This window comes from Lacerta agilis, chromosome 13, assembly GCF_009819535.1.
Source record: "Lacerta agilis isolate rLacAgi1 chromosome 13, rLacAgi1.pri, whole genome shotgun sequence".
Lineage (NCBI taxonomy): Eukaryota > Metazoa > Chordata > Lepidosauria > Squamata > Lacertidae > Lacerta > Lacerta agilis.
This window is the reverse complement of record NC_046324.1, coordinates 45,945,672-45,959,948: the sequence shown is the minus strand read 5'-3', so window position 1 is coordinate 45,959,948 and position 14,277 is coordinate 45,945,672. Positions and strand designations below refer to the sequence as shown.

At 45.9% G+C, this 14,277-nt stretch overlaps 1 protein-coding gene across 1 annotated transcript in view; it reads right to left on the bottom strand.

Annotated features, from left to right (window-relative positions):
• Positions 1-4,184: 4,184 nt before the first annotated feature.
• FLII (FLII actin remodeling protein) overlaps positions 4,185-14,277 on the bottom strand; it is a 51,403-nt gene continuing 41,310 nt past the window's right edge. Inside the window, exons 25-30 of the mRNA XM_033166923.1 lie at positions 13,640-13,700; positions 11,320-11,448; positions 9,338-9,444; positions 7,794-7,899; positions 7,112-7,177; positions 4,185-5,120 (exon numbers count right to left, since the gene is read on the bottom strand). Of these exons, the coding sequence (XP_033022814.1) occupies positions 4,986-5,120; positions 7,112-7,177; positions 7,794-7,899; positions 9,338-9,444; positions 11,320-11,448; positions 13,640-13,700 (604 nt within the window). The 3' untranslated portion in view covers positions 4,185-4,985. The remainder of the gene's footprint in view (positions 5,121-7,111; positions 7,178-7,793; positions 7,900-9,337; positions 9,445-11,319; positions 11,449-13,639; positions 13,701-14,277) is intronic.

Genomic DNA, 14,277 nt, shown 5'->3' with positions numbered 1-14,277 from the left:
CTCCAAAAGTACAAGTGTTTGCATCGGGCACTGCAGTGCTCTTTAGGAACTCAGCTGTTTGCTTTCTCAGCCTTATCTGAAACGATGGCCTTCAAGGTGTTGCGAGACAACACCGCTGGGAGTTTAGAGTATTTGGAGGGCCACAGGTTCACACACACCCCGACCCAAAGAGCATTGGCTCCAGTTATTACAACAAGGCGGCATCTTCCTTCCTGAAATTTTGGCTTGCAGATTTTGACCCCTTCTGTTTGATGCCAGCCCTGTGACCTGCCTACAGAGCAACGAGGTGGCAAAAAACTCAGATGACATGCCTTTTTATTTCTTGCCGAGTGATCTTCAGGTGGGTTTAGGAAGCAGGCTAGTATGCCGTGAGACTTTGGCGGCAGGTTCAAAAGTGTACTGCTATGCGCACGTGGCCCTGTGGTGGCACCTTTATTGCATTATATTTCTGCTGGTTGGCTGGCGAGAGTTACGATCATGCACTGGTGTTTGAAGCCAATGAGTTTTAACACAAGCAGCTAGATCTGTTTTTTCTTTTTTTCTTTTGCCTAGAGTGTTAATATTTACTCCTTGTCTCCTCCTTTTGCCGCCTCTTAAAAATCTCCCCCCTTAACAGAGAGAGGGGGAATCTGTGCCTTCCAGGCGTTCCTGGAACACCAGTTCCCATCAACCACAGCCAGCATGGTCAGGGATGATGGGAGCTGTGGACCATCAACATCTGGAGAGCCCAAGCATCTTTGGTGCATCTGTCAGGCAGAGGCTGCAATGCCTTGTTTCCCCCACCTGATTCTGTCCCTCGTGTCACCTTTTCGAGGCCGTTTATTTATGAATCCTGAACTCGAAAGGGCTCCCAAGTCACCAGCTCCAGGCCACCCTCTGAAAACAGCTGCCGAATCCCATTTTGCTGTTAAAAGGCAACCTTTCTTTTCCAGCCACGCAAGGGGGATGTCAGAAATCTGTAGGACTTTTAAGAACTCTTTCCCCAGCCCCTGGATTTTTGTAACCTGCTTGAGGATTTTTGGAGAATGGGTTTGGAGATGGTTGCGTGCAATGACTGCGGCAAGTTGTGCTGTGTTTGGGCGAGCCACATCCACCTAAAACATCTAGGCACATCTTGCCAGGGGCTAAGCCTGGACTTCCCCCTCTTCCTTTGCCTATGGAGAGACACATGCTTCCTCTGTTTCTTAAGAGGCAGGTGGGCGGTGGGTGTCGGGTAGCCTTCAATACAGGGGTGGGGGACCAGCATCCCTCGAGATGTTGCACTCCAGTTCCCGTCATCCAGCATGGCCCTTGCTCGAGATGATGGGCGTTGCAGCCCAGCAAACACTTGGAAGGCCCAGAGTTTCCTCCTCTACCTCTGCTTTAATAAGCAGTCGTCTCTTACCTGTGTTTCTTTGGAATTACCTCCTGCTGGCAGAAGCTCTGGGCCTTTGCAACCTGTCTTGTGGCCAAGGTAACCTTTGCAGCGAGGAAGCGCTGAGTTCAAGTCTTGGCTTGTTGTTTCTTTCATCTTTCGCTGAGGTCTTACAGTACGAGTTGTTTCCTCATTTTTGTGCCCACCGCTGACATTTTAGTGCCAAGGAAAGTTTGGCCAAGTGGGAGAGGGGGGAGCCAGCCACTATATATATATTTGTAAAATTGGATCTCAGACAGGTACAGATGCTGGCTCACGCCTGGAACACGGAGCAGCTTTCTCCAACTGGGGCTGCTGGGAGTTGGTAGTCCAGAACATCTGGAAGGCACCACATTGGCGAAAGCTGGTATTAAGTCTTAAAATAGGGTGGGCTCTGCCTTAGATTGTGGCCGTCTGTTCCATGCGTGGGATCATTTCCTCGCTGCTTAACGCCCAGACGTTGCCTCCTGATAATGACTTTGTCAGACGATTTTTTTTTTTTTTTGGTACGGTTTGGTTCCTTGCCCCCTCCCCCCGAAACCCAGGCGTGCATGTGTGAGTGTGTGATTTTGCACGGGTGCGCATGTTTGTGACCGGATGACAGAGCGGAGTTCTATAGTGGAAATGTGCCATTGTGTGTCTTAATTTTTTTTTATTTTTGCAGACTTAATTGTGGAAGGGAGTTTTTTTGGGGGGGCGGCTAGTTTCCTTGGTAGAATGTACCCTCTCTGTTGGGACCTTCTTTGTTTTGCTCAGATGATGGATTTAGCATTGTTTAGTTATTAATACAGGTTTTTAATAATGGAAAAAATAAAGCATTTAATAATATCTAAAGCTTATGTGTGGCTTGTTGTTCCAGGTTGCCTGTTAATTGTGGGTTCATGATGACTTTGTGCTCGTGATGGTATTGGAGGAAGCTAAATATACAGCTTGGTTTCCAGTCCGTTCATAACCTGTAAAGGTCCCTGAAGAAAATCCTGCAGCTTCTTATGCCAAAAACATTCTGTTTTATTTTTTAGGTCTTATGTTTTGTTGTGCTAGGATGTCCTTCCAGGTGGGAATGATGCAATAGCAATGGGAAAACATCACAGAACAGCTACCGTATTTTTCGCTCCATAGGGCGCACCGGACCATAGGGCCACCTCGTTTTTAGAGGAGGAAACAAGAAAAAAAAATATTTTTCTGGTTTTCCTCCTCTAAAATCCCTGTTTTTTTTGAGGATCAGCTAAAAGTTTTGCAGCTTTTTTTGCGAAGGGGGAAAAGCAAAGAGGAAAAGCCCCGTTTTTATGGGGTTGAACTCACATTTCTGCAGCTTCTAAAGGAGAGGGAGCCTTTTCTACAGTTTCCTACAGACAAGACAATCTAATCAGCCAGTCACATGTCGCTGGGGAAACAAAACAACCTCCCTCTGCAGCACATTCAACAATGGAGAGCGGGGCTGAAAGAGAGCCAGGGACTCTTATCTCTCTCCCAATCTCTTGCTGATCAGCTGCTGAGCGGGGTCCTTTCAACACCCCCTTTTCTCTTTGTAAAATAAAAAGCATGATCCTCTTTTGGCCCCTGGGCAATTCAGCTCCAGGGACCACCATTCACTCCATAAGACGCAGGAGGACCCCTTACTTCTCAGGAGGAAAAAAGGGCATCTTATGGAGCGAAAAATCCGGTAAGTGTGCAGACAGCCATGTCCAAACACACCCTGAATGATGATGTCAGGCCACTGATACGTGGGACGAAAAGGATCCAGTTCCCCAGCCCCATTTCACAGGGTAGTTGCTGCCATTCGAGGCCACAAACGTAGCCAGAGCGTACCTCTGGGTTTCTCTCTGCCTGATGGTTTTGGACTCCCATCGGTCCTAGGTAGGCCTGGGCGATATCAGCTTTCCAACATTGTGTTGTATCAACAGCCAGATTTTGAGATTATATGCACACGTCGCAATGTTGAAAAGTGGAAGGAGGAACAAGCAGCGTCAGCCCTACGAAGGACCGGGGTGAAGCCGCCGGTGCCCGGTACAGGGAGGAAGAAGGCAGACATGAGTGGTTTTGAGATGTTGGGGGTTGTCCCATGTCCTGCTTAGGTTAGAGTCTGGTTGCAGCACAGCCTCAGCCCCGCTGAAGAGCTAAGCAGATTAAGGACCCACCTTATAAAATAGATGGAGATTAGCATGGACTTGACCTAAAAGGTAAAGGTAAAGGGACCCCTGACCATTAGGTCCAGTCGTGTCCGACTCTGGGGTTGTGGCGCTCATCTCGCTCTATAGGCCGAGGGAGCCGGCGTTTGTCCGCAGACAGCTTCTGGGTCATGTGGCCAGCATGACAAAGCCGCTTCTGGTGAACCAGAGCAGCGCACGGAAACGCCGTTTACCTTCCCACCGGAGCGGTCCCTATTTATCTACTTGCACTTTGACGTGCTTTCAAACTGCTAGGTTGGCAGGAGCTGGGACCGAGCAACAGGAGCTCACCCCGTGGCAGGGATTCGAACCGCCGACCTTCTGATCAGCAAGCCCTAGGCTCTGTGGTTTAACCCACAGCGCCACCTGGGTCCTAGACAGGCAAAATACTTTTTGGGGCAGGAAGCTTTCACAGCTGAAAACGTTCTCCTGTTCTGACACAGAAAAGTCACTGTAAAGGGGGCAACACTTAAAAATGTTTCTCTGCTGAAACGCAGTCATCAGTAAGCAATATTATGAAAGACCAGGCCAGTCACCAAAGCATGAATTTAAAATTATCCACAATTCCCTCCTTCCATACAGAAATTTTGCAAGATACTAACCTATAAAAGGACAACTGCAGTGATTGCATGGTAGGTTTTTATAGATAAAAGCTATGCCTGCCTTTTCCTCAAAATGCACAAGCAACCATACATTTCAAAGGAGACATTTTCTTTGCACCCATGAGGACTAGCAGCAGATAACATTTAAAAGCAATAAACTCGATTTTATTTTATCTGGTTTTTTAAAATGGACTTCTCCGTTACGTTTTTCTCCTGTAGCCTTTTAAGTGCACAACGAAGCCTTTTGCCCAAGCTGAAGGTGCCAGTCGCCTCGCTCCTCTGCCCAGCCTCACACAACTTACTTCAAAAAGAGACAGGCCATCCATTTGCAGGGAGAGAGAGGTTGCTGTTACAGACCCTACTTCAAACTGGGTCCAGGCTGCAGTGCTTTCGAAGAGCAGAATAAGAAGTCACAGCTCACGTGCGTTCTGTTAAATATACTATATAAAAAAGATCTCTGTGCAAGTGGGAAAAACAAATAAACAACACAGTGATTCTGTAGCTGTGGGAAGAGTCCCAGCAGCAATGTTTTCTCGAAGAGCGGGTCCAGACAGCATCTATTTCACTGCCCCAAGGTGGTGAGGAGAGAGAATTTTTTGGGTGAAAAGTGGTTTGTAGGGGAGGGTGGGCGGAGCTTAATAGACTGGTGCTGTTTCTTTAAAAAGGGGAGGGGAAAATTCTAGCCCCTCCTCTAGTAAAATTTTGTCCAATCAGCTGGTCTTAAAAAGAACAGGATACAGCTGTACCGCCCCCTACTTGAGCACCGAGGTCCACCAGGTGCCATGAAGTCCCATGGAGGTGCCACCCCAATCGGCGAGCAGCTTAAGCCGGAGGCTTCCGGAAAACGCTCCATGCATGGAAGCAGCGGGTGAAGGCAGGCGGCTCGTTGCCTTTCCGAACCAGGCGCAGTTTCCGCGGGTGAGCTGTGTCCTTCGAGCGCATGTGCTGGATGTATACCTGCGGAGAAAACGGGGGGAAAGTTCAGAGGCAGGAGAAAACAAAACGCTGGTTCCCCACACCACACATCTAAAAGGGCTGGATTAGGCCGCCAGTAGCTTGCCAACCCTGATACTACCTCTGCTGAGCCTGTCCAGCTTTCTTCAAGTTTAAATTTAAATTATTTTTGTTTTGTTTTATTTTATTTTAAGCATGGCTGCCCAGCCAAAAAGGCTCCCGGAGCAGCTTAATGTACAGTCTAAACACGACAGTTCCTAAAAGCCAATCTTTTTATTTTATTTTTTATTTTTAAATCATTAAAAACACATGACGCAAGGACAAGGGAAGAGAAAAAAGGGTTGCATTTCCACTTCGACCTTCTTCCCCAAGGGAGTCCAGGGCCGCAAACAATGCAAATCAAAAGTAAAATAAAACATGTTAATGACCTAAAAACACTTGTGATATAGGGTAAGTGCTGTGGTGTTCAGGCCCTGCTTTGCAGGTTTCCCACAGGCATCTGGTTAGCTACTGCGAGAACAGGACGCTGAGCTGGAGCCGCCATTGGCCTGATCCAGCAGAGGTCCTGGACTGCTCTTGCCTGTGTCTTAGGTTTGGCATTTTCCTATCGGCCGGATACAGGCGAGGCACAGGCCTCACCCTGGTTTCATGGGAGGGGAAGAGGTTGGGCAAAGAGAGAGAAAGGGGATTGGGTGGTTGAAAAAGGAGGAAGGGGCAGAATGAAAGGGGCTACCCTGCTCTCTTCCGGCTCTGGCACCAACCCACTGCCAGCATGTGGCCCCTGCTGGCCGATTCCTAACAGAAATGCGGCCCTCAACTGAAAAATGGTTCCCTGCAAATAGCCCCAAAAGGAGGGTGCTGTGGTCCCTGCCCCAAACCACAACATGACCCTCGTGAGTAATTGGACCACACTCCATAATAATAATAAATTTTATTTATACCCCACCCTCCCCGGCCGGAAGCAGGCTCAGGGCGGCTAACACCAATGAAATTACAATAAAACATAAAAAGAAAAACAGTTAATTAAAATACAATTTAAAATGCAGCCTCATTTTAGTAGTAGCCCATAAATCGAAACCATAAGGGGAGGGAAACTGAGTCCAAACCAAAGGCCAGCCAGAGCAGCTCGCATCTTTGCAGGCCCTGCGGAAAGCTGTCAAATCCTGCAGGCCTTGGTCTCTTGTGACAGAGCGTTCCACAAAGTCGGGGCCAGTACTCAAAAGGCCCCAAGGATTTAAGTCTGTATTATTTGATTTTGCTCAAAAAGATAAGGAGAAAATATATAGTGAATATTTGAAAATAGACGTGACTATGAATTGGAAAGCTGTTAAAGAGGATAGACAATAAATTCAACCGGGGGGGGGGATTTGAGGAGGTCCATAGACAATGAAATTGAGGAAAGGATGAATGTTTGGCCTAAGAAAAAGGGCCAGACCTAAGCAATGATTTTTTGTATTTTAATTATGCTAAATTTGCAATGTTTAATATTTGCTCCTGTGAGAGAGGGGTTTGGAAAGGTCTTCCCCCAGTGGGGGGGGGGGGAGGATGAAAAAAATTAACTGATATGTGTTTAAAATGGTTAAAATCAATAAAAATATTTTTATTTTATTTTTAAAAAAGGCCCTGGCCCTAGTTGAGACCAATCTAACCACCTTGCGGCTTGGGACCTCCACAGTATTGTTATTTGTGGACCTTAAGGTCCTCTGTGGGGCATACCACAAGCAGAGCAATCTCAACGATGAGCCAGTTTCAGGATTCGTGGGAAACGGCAATTATCCCTGCCTGGATAGCTCCGTCGGTTAGAGCCCGGTGCCTATAAAAGGTTGCAGGTTCAATCCCTGTGTGGGACGGCTGCGTGTATCTGCATTGCAGGAGACCCCTGCCAACTATACAGTGCTATGAATGAAGCGGAATTTGCTCTGAATCAAGTTTTTTGAGGATGGGGTCCCTAAGATTGTTGGGCAATTGTGACATCCGGAGCTGTCCTTCCTTACCTGGCAGGCTTTGAGACTCAACTTTATCTCCACCTGGCTGGTCTGTGTTCCTACCCACATGTACACCTGCCGGGGTGGGGGGGGGGAGAAGAGAAAAAAGTCGGAATAGGTTAAAAACACAAGAAATTAAAACTAAAACACGTATCCCAAAATAATCACTTCGCAGGGGAAGAGTGTTCTCTCATGTCCTGATTTTGCTCCCATTTTCTACCTGCCCTAAAAGCAGTCCAGCTCCTGCCTCCCTCTTTCTGAGAGGCTGGGAGGAGTTGCCCAGCCAAAAACTCCTCATTAGGGTGTATTGAATTTATCAAACTTTCAAATCTCCAAAAATGAGGGGTGCTAAAAAGTTATAACACGACTTGGGAAATCAAGAGATATCTTGGTTAAATTAACAAAATTTAGTTTTGCTCGGCAAGTAAAAGGTATGGACAGAAATCATTAAAAATGATTGCCAAGTAATTGCAGTTATATATTATTAATTACCTGACGTTTTCAGAAGGCAAAAATGAAAGTTATTTGGTTTCCTAAAAGCAGTTTATGTGCTAGTTCATCAAACGTAGACTTAAACCAAACTAATTGTTGACCAATTGCAAAAATAGCAGATTTGAGTTCCTCACACCCAAAAACATATTTTTAAGACACACAACCCCGCTAAATAAACCCCCCATGCTCAAAACTTTACCTCACGCCCATTGTCTAGGAGCATGATGTCGTCGTCCGCCAAATCGTCTTGGCAGAAATCTGAGCATTTTTCAGACACGGCAAAATAGCCCTTTTCATTGGAGCACCTGAGAGACAAGGCCAGAAGTGAATTTCAGTAAAATGGGGAAGGTCTGTGGCTCAGTGTACCTGCTTTCATGCAGATGGTCTTGGGTTCAATCCCTGGCAAAAAGGAATCTCCGAACTATCAGCACCCTTAAAACTACAGTTCCCAGGCTTCTTCAGTGGAAGCCGCAACTGTTAAAATGGTACCATTGTGCGGTCACGGAATTCTGCGAGCTGAAGTTTTTTCACGGGTGCTGAGAGTTTTTAGAAGACCCCTGTTCCCCTCAAATAGCTCTGAGCCCCACAGTTCCTTGGGAAGAGAGAGGGGTCTGGGATTTGTAGCCCTGTGAACAGGATAGGGCAGTGGTCAACAAACTTTCAGCAGGGGGCTGTTCCACTGTCCCTCAGACCTTGGTGAAGGGGGGAATGAACGAATTCCTATGCCCCACAAATAACCCAGAGATGCATTTTAAATAAAAGCACACATTCTACTCATGTAAAAACACGCTGATTTACGGGCCGGATTGAGAAGGCGATTGGGCTGGATCTGGCCCCCGGGCCTTAGTTTGCCTACCCATGGGATAGGCAGGGGTGGTTAAAAACTGGCAGTGATCTACCCCCTTCTGGGGGGTTCAGGTCAAAGTTGTTGAGCTTCTTTAGGGAAGAGGAAAGCGATATTGAGCTTTTTTTAAGCCCTATTTTTGGTGGTCCAGGTCATTTTAGGGGTGCAGGACAAAGATGCTGAGCTTTTCTTGGGGGGGGGGAGCCAAAGCTTTTTTTAGCTTCTTTGGGGGGAGCCACTGATCTTCCGGTGATCTACCACAGACGTCCAGTGATCTACCTGTTGGACATGCCTGGGATAGGGCATCCCCTAATAACTCTCAGCCCCCTTCAGCAAACCACACCTCCCATAATTCTCTGGGGGAAGCCATGGCTGTAATATCCAGGTGCTTTAAATGTTCGGTGTGGCCGAAGCCTTTGATGGAACTGAGTGACCTCTCTGGAAAGAAGAAGCATAATAGCTAGGCCTATGGATGGCTTGAGGTTTTTTTTTAAAATAAAATAAAATAAAATAAATCAGGTTTATAATGCAAGTTGCTGGACTTTGTGGCTTCATGGAATTGTGTGAAACTGCATGTCGGAGGGGCGTGAGATTTTAGAAGCTGAAGGAAGGGCACAATAACATTACCAGCGGTCATGTGGGTGGGGCTTCAGTGCCAAGGGGTCGGGAAACCTGCAGCATGGCAGATGCCCTTGTCTCCACCCCCCCACCCTCCACACGGTGGACTGATGGGCATTGGAGTCCATCAACCCCTGGAGAGCCACAGGTGTCCCCCCCCCATTGTACGATGCCCCCCCCCCAGGGTTTTCAAAGCTTATGCCAATGCATCTGAAGCAGGGAAAATATTTAGCATGGGAAGGAAGAGAGCGAGGAGGAGGACCAAGGGGAACAGCTCTCACCTGAACAGGCGAGAATACTTCATGTAGTCTGCATCTCCGTCATAAGGCTTCTGTGCACCAATTCCAACCCAGAAGAAGTTCTCAGGCTCCTCTCCCTCATTTATCACCTGGAATAAAGGAAGGAGTGGCCATGTTGAGGCAGGTAAGACAAGGCTTTGTTGGGAAAACGCCCTGGGGTGCCCCCGCAGCCCCAAACTCCGAGCCTCCCCTTCTCCAGTGCGCTTCAGCAACATACACCAACTGGTATACAGGTGAAACTCAAAAAATTAGAATATTGTGGAAAAGTCGTAAGCAATTGTTTTCATTAGCTACTGGAGTTTAATATATGAGATATCTCGCTTTGCGTGTCATGAGCCTATGTTAAGCCTTTATTTGTTATAATTGTGGTGATTATGGCATGCAGCTGATGAAAACCCCAAAGTTGAAATTATTAATTTGGGGTTCTCATCAGCTGTGCGCCATAATCATCACAATTATAACAAATAAAGGCTTGACATATCTCGCTTTGCGTGTCATGAGTCTATCTCATATATTAGTTTCACCTTTTAAGTTGAATTATTGAAAGAAATGAACTTTTCCACGATATTCTAATTTTTCGAGTTTCACCTGTATGCACACTAATCTTCTGGCGTTACGTAGTAAGAAGAATGAGACACTGTAGAGCTTATCTACGTATTTATTTACACACTACATGCAGACAAAGGAATCATTGCGTCCTTTCTCTCCAGCTCTGAGAGAACAGCCAGAAGTAAATGCGAAAGTACAATCCAAAAGTGCCCACAACGGAAGAGAGATAAGGCTATCTTCTGTTCCCACGGTCTTCCCAGACTGGCATGTGATTTACACCAATGACATCTGCAGCATCGGATGCATGAAATACTCACAGGCTTCTGGGTCAAGCCAGTAGCCCACCTAGCATGTTCTCACAGGGGCCAACCAGATTCCCCTGGGAAACCACCAAAAGCAGGACTGGAGCACAAGAGTCCTCTCTCTCCCTTCCATTATTACCTCCAACTGTGGAGGCAGAGCTGAGCCATCCCGGCTAGCAGCCTTCAATGGCCCTCTTCTTCAGATGGGATTCAGTTCAGGCTCACGCCAGCAGAAACCCCTGCAGGCTGTGTGAACACCCAGAGCAAACCGTAAGTTCCCCTGAGGTCATCCAGTCCAACCCCCCCCCCCCCCGATTTACCTCCCCAAATCTGCCTCATGCCAGGGATAGCTTTGTAACCAGGGCAGGCTGCGAGCAGTGCAAGATTTACGTATAAGCTAAACAAGCTATAGCTTAGAGCCCCACTCTCTTGACCCTCCCCCCCCCAAAAAAAATTACGAGTCTTTGTAAATTGTGTTTCTAAAGGGACTTTTGTTACTGCCAAATGCCAATGTGTTTGCATTATTAAGTTTGTTATGAATAAAAAATCGTTTTAATTTAGAGCTTAATAATCATTTCACTATTAATATACTTCTTAATTGGTACCTCTGGTTACGAACGGGATCCGTTCCGGAGCCCCGTTCGTAACCTGAAAGGTCCGCAACTTGAAGCACTGCGTCTGCGCATGACGTCATTTTGCGCATCTGTGCATGCGCGAACCGCCGAACCCGGAAGTAACCCGTTCTGGTACTTCCCAGTTTGGCGTGTTCGTAACCCGTGACGAATGCAACATGCAGCATTCGTAACACGAGGTACGACTGTATTTCAGTTCAACAATTATTTTGATAAAATACATATTTTGTTATGTGTAAATGGCTTTAAGATACCTGTTAGGTCCATAAATTACCATGTAGCATATATTCAACACAAAAAACAAGCGACCATTTGTTGTTGACAAAGGACAGCTGGACATAGAAAGGGCCCCATGACCTTCAGTAGCTTAGGGCCTCATCAAACCTCAATCCGGCCCTAGCTGCGAGGAAAGAGGTCCGCTTCACCATCTCACGGGCAGCCCCCCCCCTCCCACAGCCATTGCTTTCCTGCTCTGACTCACCTGCTTGCTGTAGGAGTCATCGAACATACAGTTCATCATGTCCTCAGCCAGCTTGGCTTCGTCTGGGTCGGCAGCCCGGCCCACCCAGGTGTACACAATGCCTTGGTTGTCCGTGCTCTCAAAGGGAACCTGGAGAAAAAGGGTGGACTATTGAAAGGGAACCCTATAAACTCCTGGAGAGTTTCCGTACACAGCGAGTTCAGTGTGTCCGGCCAAAGAGTGGACTCTGGCTGCTTCCATCGCACACAAAGAGATGCTTGCAGAGTAAGAAGACGATAGTTTATTATAGGAAGCACATACCTACGATGGGAAAAGGTGTCTAGTTCCAACCGGACTTAACTTATCTGGAGAAAACAAAGGCAGCCGTCCTAGTTCCTCTGTTCTCTCGGGGGGTCATTAAAGGTGACCTCTCGTCTCGAGGGGGAAGTGTGAGGAAGTTGTAAAACAGGATGCAGGTATGGGTCTAAATACCTGGAAGAGGTGCTGGTCTAAACCATGGGTAGGCAAACTAAGGCCCCGGGGGCCGGATGCGGCCCTATCGCCTTCTCAATCTGGCCCGTGGACGGTCCGGGAATCAGCATTATTTTTACATGAGTAGAATGTGTGCTTTTATTTAAAATGCATCTCTGGGTTATTTGTGGGGCATAGGAATTTGTTTTATTTTTCAAAATATAGCCCAGCCCCCCACAAGCTCTGAGGGACAGTGGACTGGCCCCCTGCTGAAAAAGTTTGCTGACCCCTGGTAAACCAGTGGTTCTTAAACTTTTTTCTCCAGGCCACACTTTCAGAACAACAATTAGGTTGCACCACACGGAATTTTTAATTAATAAGGAATTCACTGGAAAACACAACTAGGATTGTCCTAAGTATCACTCGATGCTCTTGCTCTCATTTTGAAAAGGTATCTATGGATATTCTGTAAATAAAAAATATATTTTGATACCATACTACACTGAAATGTTGAAATGTTTCTTGGGTTGTCCTTGAATCATCCTGCCACGCCAATTGAGATATGGAGGTCAGCAAAGAGGTCAAAAGTACAGGGAATTTGGAGATCTCTGACTCCGATTTAACTATTCTCAATAAGCTGTCCCCAAACTTCCAACACAACCCCCTCACCATCAGCTTTGGAGGACAAAAGTATAGAAGGATGTCATGACAGGGACCTTAATTTCCTGTTCATTTTTTGAGGGTTGAATTGGATCTACTCATTCATTCATTCATTTATAAATATAATAAATTATTATTAATACCCCGCCCATCTGGCTGGACTTCCCCAGCCACTCTGGGCGGCTTCCAACAAAATATTAAAATACAATAATCCATCAAACATTAAAAGCTTCTCTCAATATTGCTGTTGAGCATTTCAGGTTGTTTTTACTCTTGTTTTCATGTGTTTGCTTCTGTAAGTTACCATGAGTCAGTTTTGTGGGAAAAGCGACCAAGCAATTTATTATTTATTATTATTATTATTATTATTATTATTATTATTATTATTATTATTATTACTGTTAATAAGAATGTTAATAGAGAGAAAAAATATCACAGCTGCCAGAAAGTTGACCTGGCGCTATGGTTGGCCAGTGACAGATCAATATTAGTTTTTCCTGTTCTGAAAAGGGTGCTCTTGAACAGAATGCTCTCTAAGGAAGAACTGCTAAATACAATCCCAAAATGGTTTCTTAAATCCAGGTTGTAGACTTCTGAATGACATATTCCTTAATCCAGGAGTGTGTGCATCACCATTCACAAGAAGCAAGGAAAAGAGGCCTAAAAAATTTCCACTGTGCCTTTTAAAAGATGATTAGTGGATATGTTGCACAACAGGTTCTGTGACTTGCCAAAATGCAAGAAAAGCCACAAAAATTCAATACCAGCGGGATTTAGTTTTTTTCAGGCACCTCGTTTTCACGAATTCATTTTTAAGAACAAGTTGCTAGCCCTTATGGATGCTGGAAGTTATAGAATGCACAAAAAGTATACATTTCCTCAGTGCTTTTTTTCCTTCTAGGTGAACACAGGGGTACCCATACCGCTAAACATTTTGTGAATCTAAGTTTGGCCTCATTGAAAGGGCAGTATTTCAATATGAGTAGGGAAATGAGAGTACTCCTAAATACTTTTTTAGGGGGAAAAAACCACTGCTTTTCCTAGAAGAGACACAAAACCTTTGATTCATGAGTAGGCTAAAGCTATCCCATAGAGAAGGCAGCAGTATAAAATCTATAAGGAGTTTAGTTCCACTTTTACAAACGTGAACAAGAGTTGAAAACCAGACTATAAAGTATTCTATGACTTAAGATGCTGACAAAGAGGTTACCTTCAGGATAAAACAAAACTCGGAGTTGAGAAGGCTGGAGTCTGTATTGATCTGGATACATCTGGGAAGAAAAGGGGAAGAAAAAAGGTATTCAATCGCAATCACTAACACGCACAGAAAAGGTGAAAGTAACACCTGCCATTGTGACTACAGGTGAAACTTGAAAAATTAGAATATTGTGGAAAGGTTCATTTCTTTCAGTAATTCAACTTAAAAGGTGAAACTAATGTATGAGATAGACTCATGACGTGCAAAGCGAGATATGTCAAGCCTTTATTTGTTATAATTGCGATGATTATGGCGTACAGCTGATGAAAACCCCAAATTAACAATCTCAACTGACTCAGGAACTGCACTTAATCCAGAATGCGGCAGCTAGACTGGTGACTGGGAGCGGCCGCCGAGACCATATAACACCGGTCCTGAAAGATCTTCATTGGCTCCCAGTACGTTTCCGAGCACAATTCAAAGTGTTGGTGCTGACCTTTAAAGCCCTTAACGGCCTTGGTCCTGTATACCTGAAGGAGCGTCTCCACCCCCATTGTCCAGCCCAGACACTGAGGTCCAGTGCCGAGGGCCTTCTGGCAGTTCACTCACTGCAAGAAGTGAAGTTACAGGGAACCAGGCAGAGGGCCTTC